This window comes from Pseudonaja textilis, chromosome 1, assembly GCF_049901715.1.
Source record: "Pseudonaja textilis isolate UNSWEBS1 chromosome 1, rPseTex1.2, whole genome shotgun sequence".
NCBI lineage: Eukaryota > Metazoa > Chordata > Lepidosauria > Squamata > Elapidae > Pseudonaja > Pseudonaja textilis.
Genome location: NC_141990.1, coordinates 84,455,078 through 84,467,589, shown reverse-complemented (window position 1 = coordinate 84,467,589; position 12,512 = coordinate 84,455,078). Strand labels below are relative to the sequence as shown.

Genomic DNA, 12,512 nt, shown 5'->3' with positions numbered 1-12,512 from the left:
GCAGTGTTGTTGCCAATGTCAGAAATGCAACTCCAAAGTAAATCTTTTGCTTTTTCCAGCAATGAACAAAGTTATTACATATCCAGTGATGTGAGTATGGGTGCTAAATATGACCTTTGGCCCAATGGAAGATCTCAGTTAAATGCAAGGTTCGGTAACTTGTATAGGATGTTCCTTTGGAGATTTGGCTGTATCTGTATGAATTGACCTTATTGACCTCCTCTGCTGCAGGGGTATCAAACTCGATTTCACTGAGGGCCGCATCAGAGTTGTGTTTGACCTTGGAGGGCCAGGGTGAACATGGCCAGGGATGGGCATGGCCCTGGTGGGCATGGCCATGGTGGGCCTGACACAGGACTCGTGTCAGGGGCACCTGTGGTGGCCAGGTGCTAAGGACTTCCCTGAGACCCTCCCTCCCTCTCATTACAATCTTCTTTCCTTCCTTTTTTTCTTTTTTCTTTTTCCTTCCCTCTTCATTCTCCTTTCTTCTTCCTTCCCTTCTTTCCTTATTTTTCTTCCTTGCTCTCTTCCAATCTTCCGTTCTTTTTCTTTGCCTTCCCCTTTTCCCTTTCTACTTTCTGATCATCTGAGAGGCTCTGTTATCGCCGATGCAATCTTTACGATCGTGGTGGCCGAAATCGCTGAGGGAAGACTGTGGGGAAGGATCAAGGTTTACTCCCTACTTACAGCCTCCCTCTGTTGAATCCTCGGCCCAATTCTGGTTGTAAGTCAAGGACTACCTGTAGTATTAGCAATAAATATTTCTTCCTCCCCTTCTGCACATGTAGTGAGCTGTACTTATCGAGCAGTTTATTGGATGACAGAGTAAATAGCAGCTGCTCTCTCAGTTCCTATAACCACAATAGATACTCAACAAATAATTTGCAAAATTTCTTTGGGTCTCCTCTGAATGTATCACTTTGCTGTTCCTTAAAGCACAAATGTATTTGTTCAGGCTTCCAGGTAGGTCTGAAGAAGAAGAAAAGATTCCAATGCAGAAGTATTTCTTTTTAGGCATAGGCAGGAGAGAAAAACTCCTTTAAGTACACAGTGAGCAATTTTATTAACTTATCTAATTAAGTTGTTTAAAGTGTAATTAAGTAGGAATTAAATGACATTTAGTTCATATGCTGGTCCGTCTGCTTCTCTGTCTTCCTGTTGGAATTTAGCTTTGGCCCATCGATCAAAGGCCAGGTGCAGCCCTCAGCTGGAGATAGTGCACACCTCTGTTTTAATGCTGCTTAATATTCCTCAATAGGGAGGACACTGGGGCATGATTTGACAGCAAGAATGCCGGGTCTGCTGCTGTGCAGAAAACCTAGGTTAGCACCTTTTGAAATAACTGAAATAAAACATGGTCGACCACCCAAAAAGCTTCTTTGTTCTGTTCTCTGTTAAAAGATAGTTTAACTTGGATTAAACTCAAATCATAACTCACAATTCAACAATTAATAGTGTGTAAATGGATTGCAGTGCCCAAGCTGCTTGGGAATGTTCAGCCTTCAACCCGTTTTCTTGTTTGTTTCGTCAGTTAGAAAAAATAGTTTGATTCTGCTCATAATTTGCATGATTTCGCAGAAAGGGAAAGATATCCAGAAGTAGCTCGTATGGATGAGCATATGGATGTCTTTCTTTGAGCTATTTAGAACTGTTTCTCTATAAAATGTCAAAATTATGATGGCTAAAATGAAGAAATACAGGACACACATAATCTTGATTAGATACTGTGTTAATGTGATTCTGAGAGCTTTGATTTCACTTTGATAGTCTTTGAAAATCAGGTTGCTTTCAGTTATGGTTTAAACTATTTTGGAAGACAAGTCTGTTTTTCCTTACTTAGCATCATGAGAGTAAATATAGTTGTTGCTATTCATTTCTGTTTTAGAAATAATCTATTATATATGAGTTTTCAGTACTGTCATTAAAACTAATAAATAAACTAACTGAACTATTTTTTGTTTCTTTTTTGTCACAAGTATATCAAAGAGCAAATATCCAGCTTCTCCCAAAGCCTCAACAACATTTAATTTGTTGCTTTCTTGAATAAGTGGAATGCAAACAGGAATTCAAGCAGAAAAATAAACAGATAGAAAGCCACAATAAAGTTCATTCTCATTTAAGATGGTGCACTAAATTTAGATGTTGGCAAAATGCACTGTATTTTATTTACTGAAACCACTCTTCTCTTGTGTAGTGACCTTTCTGCTTTGTGAATCGTTTCCCACATCGAATTCTCATGCTTTGGGTACATCAAATGGAAAATCTTGACACAGATATCAAAGTACCATATTTAGATTACAAAACATGAATTAGAAATTAGTTTTCTATCTATGTACTGGAAATCTTTCCTCTCCTGAATAGTAAATAGCCAGAAAGTTTAATAAGTTGATAAGAAGTTAATGTAATTAAGAGCTAAAGTAACTCCATACTTCCCCCCTTTTAATATGCTTTATTAAGGTATTTGTTGAGTACATACAGTCTTTCTAGCCTTTTTTTTTTGCTGCCATTAGGGAACAGGACTAATTGCCTGTATTGTTGAATAGAATGGTTGTTTCCAGTTCATGAACATAGTTTAGGATCAAAAACTTAGAGGTTCCTAGTACTACCTAATATCCAAGATCCTATTGGTTCATGACTGCTATCTTCAAACAAGTTCCCTAAGCACTTTTATACAGTTCCATCACTCAGCTCATGTGGCTTGCCTTGGTTATACCCAAGTAGATCTGATACTGAAATTTCTGCCTGAATTGATACCTATTTAATAACGAAAAGAGTTTCAAATTATTTATCACTGATGCTTCCCATAAATAGAACTTTAAAAAAATTATCATCCAAATATAGTTTAAATAATATCCTTCCAGAACTTAGTCATATTTTCTGCATTAAGATATTTTGTAAGCTGATTATCTAAAATTCAGCTATTGAGGGCCTATGATTTCAAACTGACTTTGCCTTGTGTTAAGTTTATTGTTGAGTGACTTAGAAGGAGTTAATATATAGAGAAAGGAAAACAAACTGGTGGTAGATTGGAAACACTCAAGCTTAAGCTACACAAAGGGTAGAAGCAAGCGAAAGAACGTAAGTTATTTGTAATCGACTTTTTCCCCAAAAGAAGAATGCATTCTTTGTGAGTTTTATCTACATAAAGTAGGCTTTTTCAAGCTTGAATCACGATCTCACTGAAGAAGGACATGCAGCAGAGAACCAAGTTCCTAAATACACTAGTTTTTCTTATTGCATAATGTAGCATTTAATATTTCCAGATATAGCTTGCTTAGGTTACAGAGGATGACAATCTAAGATGGGAATGAGGGTTGGGCGGGGGAGGGGGAACATTTGTTTATCTTTTATACCTTATCATTTCATCTCAAACTGGAAACTTTATTTTATGAACAGTTCTACAGTATGACATTTCCATATTTGGAAATGATACTGCCCAAATTATTCTCTTTTCTCCCTTACAGTCATTCCATGGCTAAGTTGCAAGGAGGTGCTTTTGATTACAACTTGACTTACAACTGCAATTGAGCCGAAAATTTATGCTGCTAAAAGAGACAGTTGTTAAGTGGATCACTGTAGTTGTTAAGTTGCTAACATGGTAGTTAAGGGAAACTGGTTTCCCCATTAACTTTGCCTGTCAGAAGTTTGCAAGAGGAGATCACATGAGCTAAGGACACTGCAGATAAACAGATAATAGATAATCAGAGTTGGAAGGGACCTTGTAGGTCATCTAGTCCAACCCCTGCCCAAGCGGGAGACCCTACACCATTTCTGACAAATGGGAGTCCAATCTTCCAATCTCTTCTTGAAAGTCTCAAGTGGTGGTGCTCCCACAACTTCCAAGGGCAAGCTGTTCCATTGGTTGATTGTTCTCACTGTCAGAAAGCCGTCATAAACATGAGTTAGTTGCCCAGCATCTGAATTTTTATCATGTAACCACGGGGATGCTGTGATGGTTGTAAGCTGAATAATAGTCAAAGTCATTTTTTTTCGGTGCCTTTGTAACTTTCAACAGTCACTAAACAAACTTTTGTCAGTTGAGGACCACCTATATCTACTGCTTCCATACTGGTGTTTCATTTCTGCAGGGGAGAGCTGGATTTCCTTGCTTAAAAGACTAGTTTTTCATTATATAGTAGCATTCTATTGGTACCTATTATAGGTATTCTGGTGATATAATGCATTTAAAACGAATCCCTTAAAGCATTTCCTTGCAAGGTTCAGAGGATCGAACTCACAGCCTCCAGATTGTGAGGCGAGAACTGCACAATCTGGAGCTCTTGCCTCACAATTATGGTGCTGTGGCCTAGAGGTGGAGCTCTTGCCTCACAATCCGGAGGCTGTGAGCTTGATCCCAGGCAGATATTTCTCTCTCTGGGCACGATAAATAAATAAATATAAATATAAATATATGCTGAATATAACTCTGCATTGGTGACAGGAAGGGCATCTGGCCACTAATCACTCAGCTCCATTCAGTTGCCTAGGCTCCACCCCAGAAGGGATTATGGGGTCATTTAAAGATGATGATTTTCTTGCAAGAGAAACCTCTGATTTTCTATTTCATTCCTGGGGTATAAAATTTCTTGTGGTACTATTCTTTTCCGTCTAAGAGAATAGGAATGTGTGAAAAAAGCAGAGCACAGCCTGTTATAACGATCATACTAAGAAATCTGGAATGCTATAACATGTGTAGACAATATTATTTATAATAGTATTTCAAGATGACATCTGGCTACAGTTTGTCTTTTTATTTGTTTATGTTGTATTTTGGAGTCAGAAATTATTTTTAAAAAATTATTTATCTTATTTTATAGTTTGGAAAACAGCCAATAAAGGATATATTCACAGATCTTCGAGATGGGAGGAAACTCTTAGATCTGTTAGAAGGGCTAACAGGGAACCCACTGGTAAGTGCTAATTGCCATTATTATCACCATCTTGAAAAGATAATTTAAAATACTGTGCCTTTGCTTATTTACAATATGAGAATTTTGGAATAGAATATTAGGGAATTCTGGGTGTTGAAGTCCACACATCTTAAAGTTATCAAGGTTGAATAACAATTGCTCTATATTGCCCAGTGACACATTAGTTTAGCTAATTTTAGTGTCCTCAGCAGGAAGCAAAATGAAATGTCAAGGTTTTGAACCTATTTTTCTGACTGTTGGAAATAGAAGTCTATTCACACTGAATTTAGTTAATTAACAAGAGGATTGATATACATGGTTTGTAAATTCTGTTTCAATACCAGTTTTCAAGTTTTAAACAAAATTGTAAAATATGCTTTGCTAAACTCAGGCTTCAAGAGAGGAAAAGAATGCACATAATTAAAGTTTGCTACAGTGTGTTTTGTACAGTATTGCTCTTAAAATGTTTTGACATGTTGCCCAAATAATGCATACTACAGGGTGTTGCACTCCTGCTACTTGGATAAAAGAAAAGGAGTAAATGTTCCAAAATCTGCATCATTGCTTTAATTGTGCTTTTCCTGAAAAGTTAATTGTAACATTTATTATTATTTGCATTTTTTTTACAAGTTAAAAGAACGTGGAACTACTAGAGTCCATGCTTTGAATAATGTCAACAAAGTACTTCAGGTTTTACATCAGAACAATGTAAGTTTCTAAATCTCTGTTTCCTTGAAACTTGAGGGGAAAAGAAATTGTCAAATTGTTTTCTGAAATCTCTGTCTTTGAGTAGGGATATGTGGACTAAAATTTTATACAACTTAACACGCCTCCTTTCAATTTTCCTAGTAGCTTGAACTTTGCAGATAACAAAGTGTGCTATATGGCATGATCATTTATTGTAAGAAGTGACCTTGTATTTCTTGTTCTTGGATATCCTAAGGGGCTATTGATGGAAAGTATGAATATTTATTTTGTGTAGCTGGGCCAAATTGTAATTTTGTTGGTATAGACTTCAGTCTGTTCTCAGGTTATCCAATTAAATATTGCCTACTCTTCGACTTGGATACTAGCTTGACTCTGATTTGCCGAATCAAACACAATCACAGCACATGTCTTTCCTGATGCCTGTATTTTTTTTTTTACTTTGTACATTCTCCAAAATCTGGCCCTAGAATTGAAAGCTCCTTCAGATTGATCTATGATATATCCTTGTGTAGGAGGAAAGAGAGCTGGAGCTGGCAGGTTCAGCTTCTTGAAAATGACCTTTTCCTTGTAACATGACAAATCATTTCTTTTCCCCAAAAGTTATTTTTGTTATTAAAAATGATAGAAGGTTAATCCAGGCTCCCATGCAATTGTCATTTAGGAAAAAGCTCTGCTTTGGGAATGAGCTGGTAACATTAAGAAACTAAAAGTGGTCAAGTTACATTAAAAGATTTATGGTAGTGACTCAGTAATAGAATTTTTTTATGGGAAAATGTAAAACCTTTATTTTCTTATTACTGATAAGTACGCTGTGGTTGCAGCAATAACTTTGGAAATATTTGCAATGGAAAGGTTGCATTGATAGCATCAGAACTTTTATTTTGCAAAAAATGAATGATTAGGAATTTAATATAGATTATTTATTTGTTTGTTTATTTATTTATAAAAATGTATATGGCCACCCAATTCACTCTCTGTGACACAGGATGGCTTAGAAGAATAAAACCCCAATACAAAAAGCAACACTACCACCCCACAACCCTACTGGGGACAACAATCAGAAAAGCCACAATGGGCTCCTTATCACTCTGGAATATCCAAGTTTGTTGGCAGAACTATGTATTCAGAGCTTGTGAAAAAGTGCCACATGAGGGCCAATCTTACTTCTTCAGGGATGATGTTCCCACAGGTAGGAAGCCACCACAGAGAAGGCCTTTCTTCTTTATCCTGCTAGATGATCCTCCTTAAGAGGGGAGACCCTTAGAATTCTCAGCCTCCTTACTCTTGTAGGTCAGGTATATATGATTGGAACAAGATGGTCCTTCAAATACTCTGATCGCAAGCCATGTAGGACTTTGAAGGTGACAACCAGCACCTTAAATTGGACCTGAAAGCAAATCAGCAGCCAGTCCAGCTTCCGCAGGAGTGGTGACATGTGCACATTTAAACCTGCATAAAACCATGTAAACGACCATGTTTTGAGCCAACTGAAGCTTCTGGATACTTTTCAAGGGCTGTCCCATGTAGACCTCATTTCAATAGCCAAGACGGGAGGTGACTAGAGCATAGGTAACTCTGAGTAGGGATTGTTCCAGGAAAGGGTGTAACTTACTCAGAATGTGCAGTTGTGCAAAAGCCCTCCTGATCACAACTGCCACCTGCTTATATTCTATTCATCAATTATGCCTTAATATTACACACTTTCATCCCCTGCTGGTGTAATTTTTAAAAAAGAAAATAAATTCCTGTGAATTGATATCATCATATTGTCAGTATATTAAAATCAGTGCATTATATAGTACTTCATTTTGTCTAAATTGAATTATTCACGTACAATTAAATCATTAAATTACATAGCTGATTCCAGGAATGTGAGAAGCAATAGAAGAGAAGAGAAGAGAAGAGAAGAGAAGAGAAGAGAAGAGAATTCTTTATTGGCCAAGTGTGATTAGATACACAAGGAACTTGTCTTGGTGCAAATGCTTTCAGTGTACATAAAAGAAAAGATACATTCATCAAGAATCATCAGTTACAACACTTAATAATAGTCATAGGGTACAATAGGCAATCAAATCATACTAGGCAATAGTCAATAAAAATTGTTAGGATACAAGTAACAAGGTTACAATCATATAGTCATACGTGGGAGGAGATGGGTGAAAGGAAGGTTGGGAGGATTAATAGTAATAGTAATGCTGACAGTAAATAGTTTGATAGTGTTAAGGGAATTATTTGTTTAGCAAAGTGATGGCGTTTGGGAAAAAACTGTGTCTTGTTCTGGTGTGCAGTGCTCGATAGTGTCATTTTGAAGTTAGTGGTATCTATGGTGAGAGTTATAGTAGAATAACAGTTGATAGGCCACTGGGTCTCTATTCCCCACTTTCTATTAGTTTGTTTAAAGTTTGCATGCCTTTGACTAAGAAGACATTTTCATTGTTTGAAAATATTTCCAGGTGGATCTGGTGAACATCGGAGGGACAGACATTGTTGATGGAAATCACAAACTGACACTTGGATTGTTATGGAGCATAATTTTGCACTGGCAGGTGAGCAGATTTGATGCCTTTTCTCAGCCCATGTATGCGACCCATTTCTTTTTGCAGTAAAATGCATTGATGGGTATTGGTTGAGTATTAGCTGGAGATGCTATAGAACTTTCATGGCAGCTGACCAACCACTCTTGAATTTCTGGGTACTTGAGGCCAGTATTTCTCAACTTTAGCCACTTTAAGAGGTGTGGACTTCAATTCCACACGTTCACAAGGTGGCTGGGGAATTTTGGGAGTTGAAGTCCACACCTCTTAAAGTGGCCAAGGTTCAGAAACACTGCTCTAAGCAACAACTTGAAACATAGTGTGAAACTTCTTGTAGAGTTTTCAGGTCCATCCCTTATGTACTTGTGTGCTACATTGCAAATCCTGTGCTAAAGAGGCAGAATTCACATTGCAACATCATGATGTACATTTTGTTATTTGCTCCCTTTCTTGCCAGTGCCCGCTGGTGCCCAAGATGCCATGTATAAAAAGATCTTTGTATCCTGTACTAATCTATGGGTTTGTGTTTGAAATGAGTATGGGGTTTGAAATTTCTGGGCTTCCTTTTGTATCTTCTTTGTGTGCTATGTTCAGAACAATGATTTCCCATCTATGGTCTGTAACTACAGTTGGTCCATAATGGATATTACAGATAATTTGTGAGAGGTAGTGAGATCATGTAATAGTAATGTAACTTATATAATGTAATATTTATAAAACAGAACTTATTTAAAAAATGAGTTAACATCAAGAATTTGCAAGCTAGATTTTGAATTAATAATTTGAATAAACCAGAATTTCCTCCATTTAGACAACTTTGGAAATGCTTGTCTGTCCCTTTGTTTAAAAGAAATGGGAAACAACTGCTTTAGATTTCTTTACTTCCCATGTGGAAGGGGTCAGGGAAGATAGATTTTTATACAAGTCTCCTATTAGGACTGGAAATATCATTGGAACCTGATTTTATGTATATGATAAAGATGAGATCCATTTAAAGTTATTGCTATAGTTTACCACTGAGACAATTAGAGAATCTCTATCTACAATTTAGGTATATTGGACAGAACAGAAACAGAACAAAATTTTGATTTGTTAAATCCCATGTTGCATTTCTAATTTTGGTTTGTAAGTCAATACACTAATTAACTGTGAAAGAAGGAACTTGAACTATTTGTCATACCTTATCAGTTCAAGATTAGTTTATACTGGGGGCAGAAAATGTTTTAAATTTGAAACATGCTGTTTTCAGTTCAATAAACTGATCTCATTGGAAGCATTTTTATGTTGTTTTAGAAGTATACTGTGCTCAAAATATTTATGGTATGGATGGAACGTCTCTGAACACTTCTAGTGAGGTCAAAACAACTTGTTGTGAACTCAAAATGGGATGCTTCAAGCTTGATTTGTTTGTGTATGAAACAATTTGCCTGCCCCCAAATTCTACTGCTTTTTCAGTCGATGGCATTCCAAACACTTCTAATGAAATTTTAAAATTCACCTATATTTTAATTATAAGAAACTATCAGATTGTGTTCTAGGCCTTCCTTGTAGAAATATCCAAGAAAGCTATTCAATGTTATTCCATAGCTAAATAATTTGTTACTGGAATACATCTAAGCTTGGGAACCAGAGTAGGAATTTAGGGCAGGTACTACAGTTTTCTTAATGTACAAACCTCATTAGGAGATACAAAGAACTTAGATTAAAGTCTAAAACAGAAGAATTAATATATGGAATAATTAGATAAGAATAATGTTTTGAATCTTCATTTGCTGTAGTATGGCATAATTCAATATCTATTTTTAATATTTAACACTTTACAGTGTTATCTGAATGCTAAGATTGAGACAATGTTTTTTGAGTCTTTCTAATTCAGGGGACCCCAAACTTGACAAGTTTAAGACTTGTGGATTTCAACTCCCTGGGAGTTGAAATCCACAAGTCTTAAAGTTGCCAAGTTTGGGGACCTCTGTTCTAATTCTTTTTTATTGACCTTGGGCATTTCTTTTTAGGTTAAAGATGTAATGAAAGATATAATGTCAGAATTACAGCAAACCAATAGTGAAAAGATCCTGTTGAGCTGGGTGCGGCAGTCCACAAAATCATATAATGAAGTGAATGTTTTGAATTTCACCACCAGCTGGACAAATGGGCTTGCCTTCAATGCATTGATTCACAAGCATAGGTAGGTGGCTGCTTGCCAGCATCTGTAATATTTTCATAGGGAGGGGGGGGGAGGGACAATTTTAACAAAACAGTTTCTAGGGATGATAGAAGGAAAGTTACCAGTATAGCATTTTGTTACAGAGCAGAAAACTTGAGTTTTCAATAAATAACCCTTGGAATTGTTTTAAAGTCATTTGGCACAGGTTAGATAGAAAGAAAGCAGAGCATGTTTTTATGGAGTGGTTTCTAATTTGTGTGAGAAGGCAATAAACATAATTTTCTGTGACTTTTTTTAAAAGAACAAACATGGAAAACATGAAGTACAAATACCTGTCTTTCTAGTTTTACGTGGAAAGATATAGTAAACATTTTCCCTTGAAAATCTGATAATGTAACAATGTGCTGATTGAAGCCTTACGCCATCTATTTGCAAAAAGAAATCTATTCCTTTTGAGAGTATATGGATTCATAGGCTTCATTCCTTGTAAATATAATCTGGACTAGGCATCATTGAAACCAGTTGAACAACTCTGAAATTATTCTTAACGGTTGAAACATATTCTGTTTTATATGCAGCATGCAGCTGACTCTGCTTTTCCTTGAAACAAAGGAAGTACATGGGAACAGGAACAGTACATATTACATATTAGATATGTACCATGTGCTTCAACCCCATGTGTAGCTGTTCAGTGCCATCATTTTAGTATTTATGGAAACAACATAGACAAGGTTGAATATTACAGAGCCTCATATTATTGGCTCCCCCAAATCTCTCAGTTTTGTGTTTTTATATTAAGAGTGAAGAAAGAAAAGCAAATAATGCATCTAGGAAAATCCGTTCTGTTGGAAGGAGGATGGTGATGTAATTTCCCATTGATTCTACAAAATATCAGCAATTGTGTAGAATTTCATGTGTTCATAAGCTATTTACTTGGATTTATTGCTATACGTAATGCATGCAAGTGTTTTGATCTATAGTATGAATGAATGTGTTTTTTTTAAATAATAATTTATTTTTCTTTTAATTTTTTTTAGACCTGAGCTCTTCAGCTGGGATAAAGTCACCAAAATGGCTCCACATGAAAGATTAGAACATGCCTTCAACATAGCTAAAAATTACTTGGGAATAGAAAAATTGCTAGACCCTGAAGGTATAACTATTATAATACTGTATAACTGCTATATAATTTCTTTCTGTTAGAGTTAGAGATGAAAGGGGGCAGTGTTGCTCTAGATAAGAAATTAGGGACCCTTTACCTGTGGCGTTATGCAGTTTTTGCAGCACAATTGGGTGATTTTAAGAACATTCACAAGAATATACAGCTGAATTTAAGTAGAAAAGTGACTGATTCTTGTTCAGTTTTAATGATTTTTGAATTGTTCTCATATTGATTAGTCCTCTGCATTTATAAAATATAAATGAACAAAATAGCATTTCTCCCCCACAAAATGAAGCAAAATAGTCACATTTATCTTTTATCCATTAATCTCTCTTAAAACACCAATCACTAGCGAAAAGTAGGAAATTATAGTGATATGCCACATTGCTAGTTAAATTATCTTGGCTCCCCAGTGGTCAAAAAAGTTTCAAAATAAATGAAATTGGGCCCAAGTCCAAGGATAAATAAGTTTGTCTGCCGTTGTTGTAGGTGTTTAAACATTAATAGTTTGCATATACTGCAGTCGCTCATGTTGTGCTTTTTAAAAATTGATTTAAATCCATCTGCTAGCATAGTTATGATGGTAAAAACATGGTAATAGAGAAGTGATGGTTTTCAGTTTCGTGGTTTGGGTTTTGTATTTGTTCTGCTGAATTATTATGTTTTGTGGGGGATAGCTATTTTGAGGATATGGACTTGAAGATAATGAGTGTAGTTTTATAGATCTGTCATAACTTTAGCCTGGAAACTTTGCATAGCCATCAAATAAGTATCCCATTTATATGCTCTGTTTTCAGATGTTGCTGTACAGCTTCCTGATAAGAAATCCATTATAATGTATTTGACATCTTTATTTGAGGTCCTTCCTCAGCAAGTTACCTTGGAAGATATTCGAGAAGTAGAGACTCTTCCAAGAAAATATAAAAAGGAATGTGAAGAAGATATACAGGTGGTGCATATTGATGACACTAATTTTTCTTTCACAGTATTGTATTTAGTTTTAAAAATACATGCCTCAAAACAAAATTTTCCAG

The 12,512-nt window shown here is 36.0% G+C and overlaps 1 protein-coding gene across 7 annotated transcripts in view; it reads left to right on the top strand.

Annotated features, from left to right (window-relative positions):
• UTRN (utrophin) overlaps positions 1 to 12,512 on the top strand; it is a 353,724-nt gene that overhangs the window by 53,368 nt on the left and 287,844 nt on the right. For 4 of the 7 annotated variants that reach the window (XM_087939871.1, XM_087939877.1, XM_087939858.1 and 1 more), the window contains exons 4-9: positions 4,818 to 4,910; positions 5,541 to 5,618; positions 8,072 to 8,164; positions 10,165 to 10,337; positions 11,354 to 11,469; positions 12,276 to 12,430. In XM_087939871.1, coding sequence (XP_087795997.1) covers positions 4,818 to 4,910; positions 5,541 to 5,618; positions 8,072 to 8,164; positions 10,165 to 10,337; positions 11,354 to 11,469; positions 12,276 to 12,430 — 708 coding nt within the window. The remainder of the gene's footprint in view (positions 1 to 4,817; positions 4,911 to 5,540; positions 5,619 to 8,071; positions 8,165 to 10,164; positions 10,338 to 11,353; positions 11,470 to 12,275; positions 12,431 to 12,512) is intronic. The other 3 variants (XM_087939884.1, XM_087939867.1, XM_087939879.1) reach the window with 1 other exon arrangement.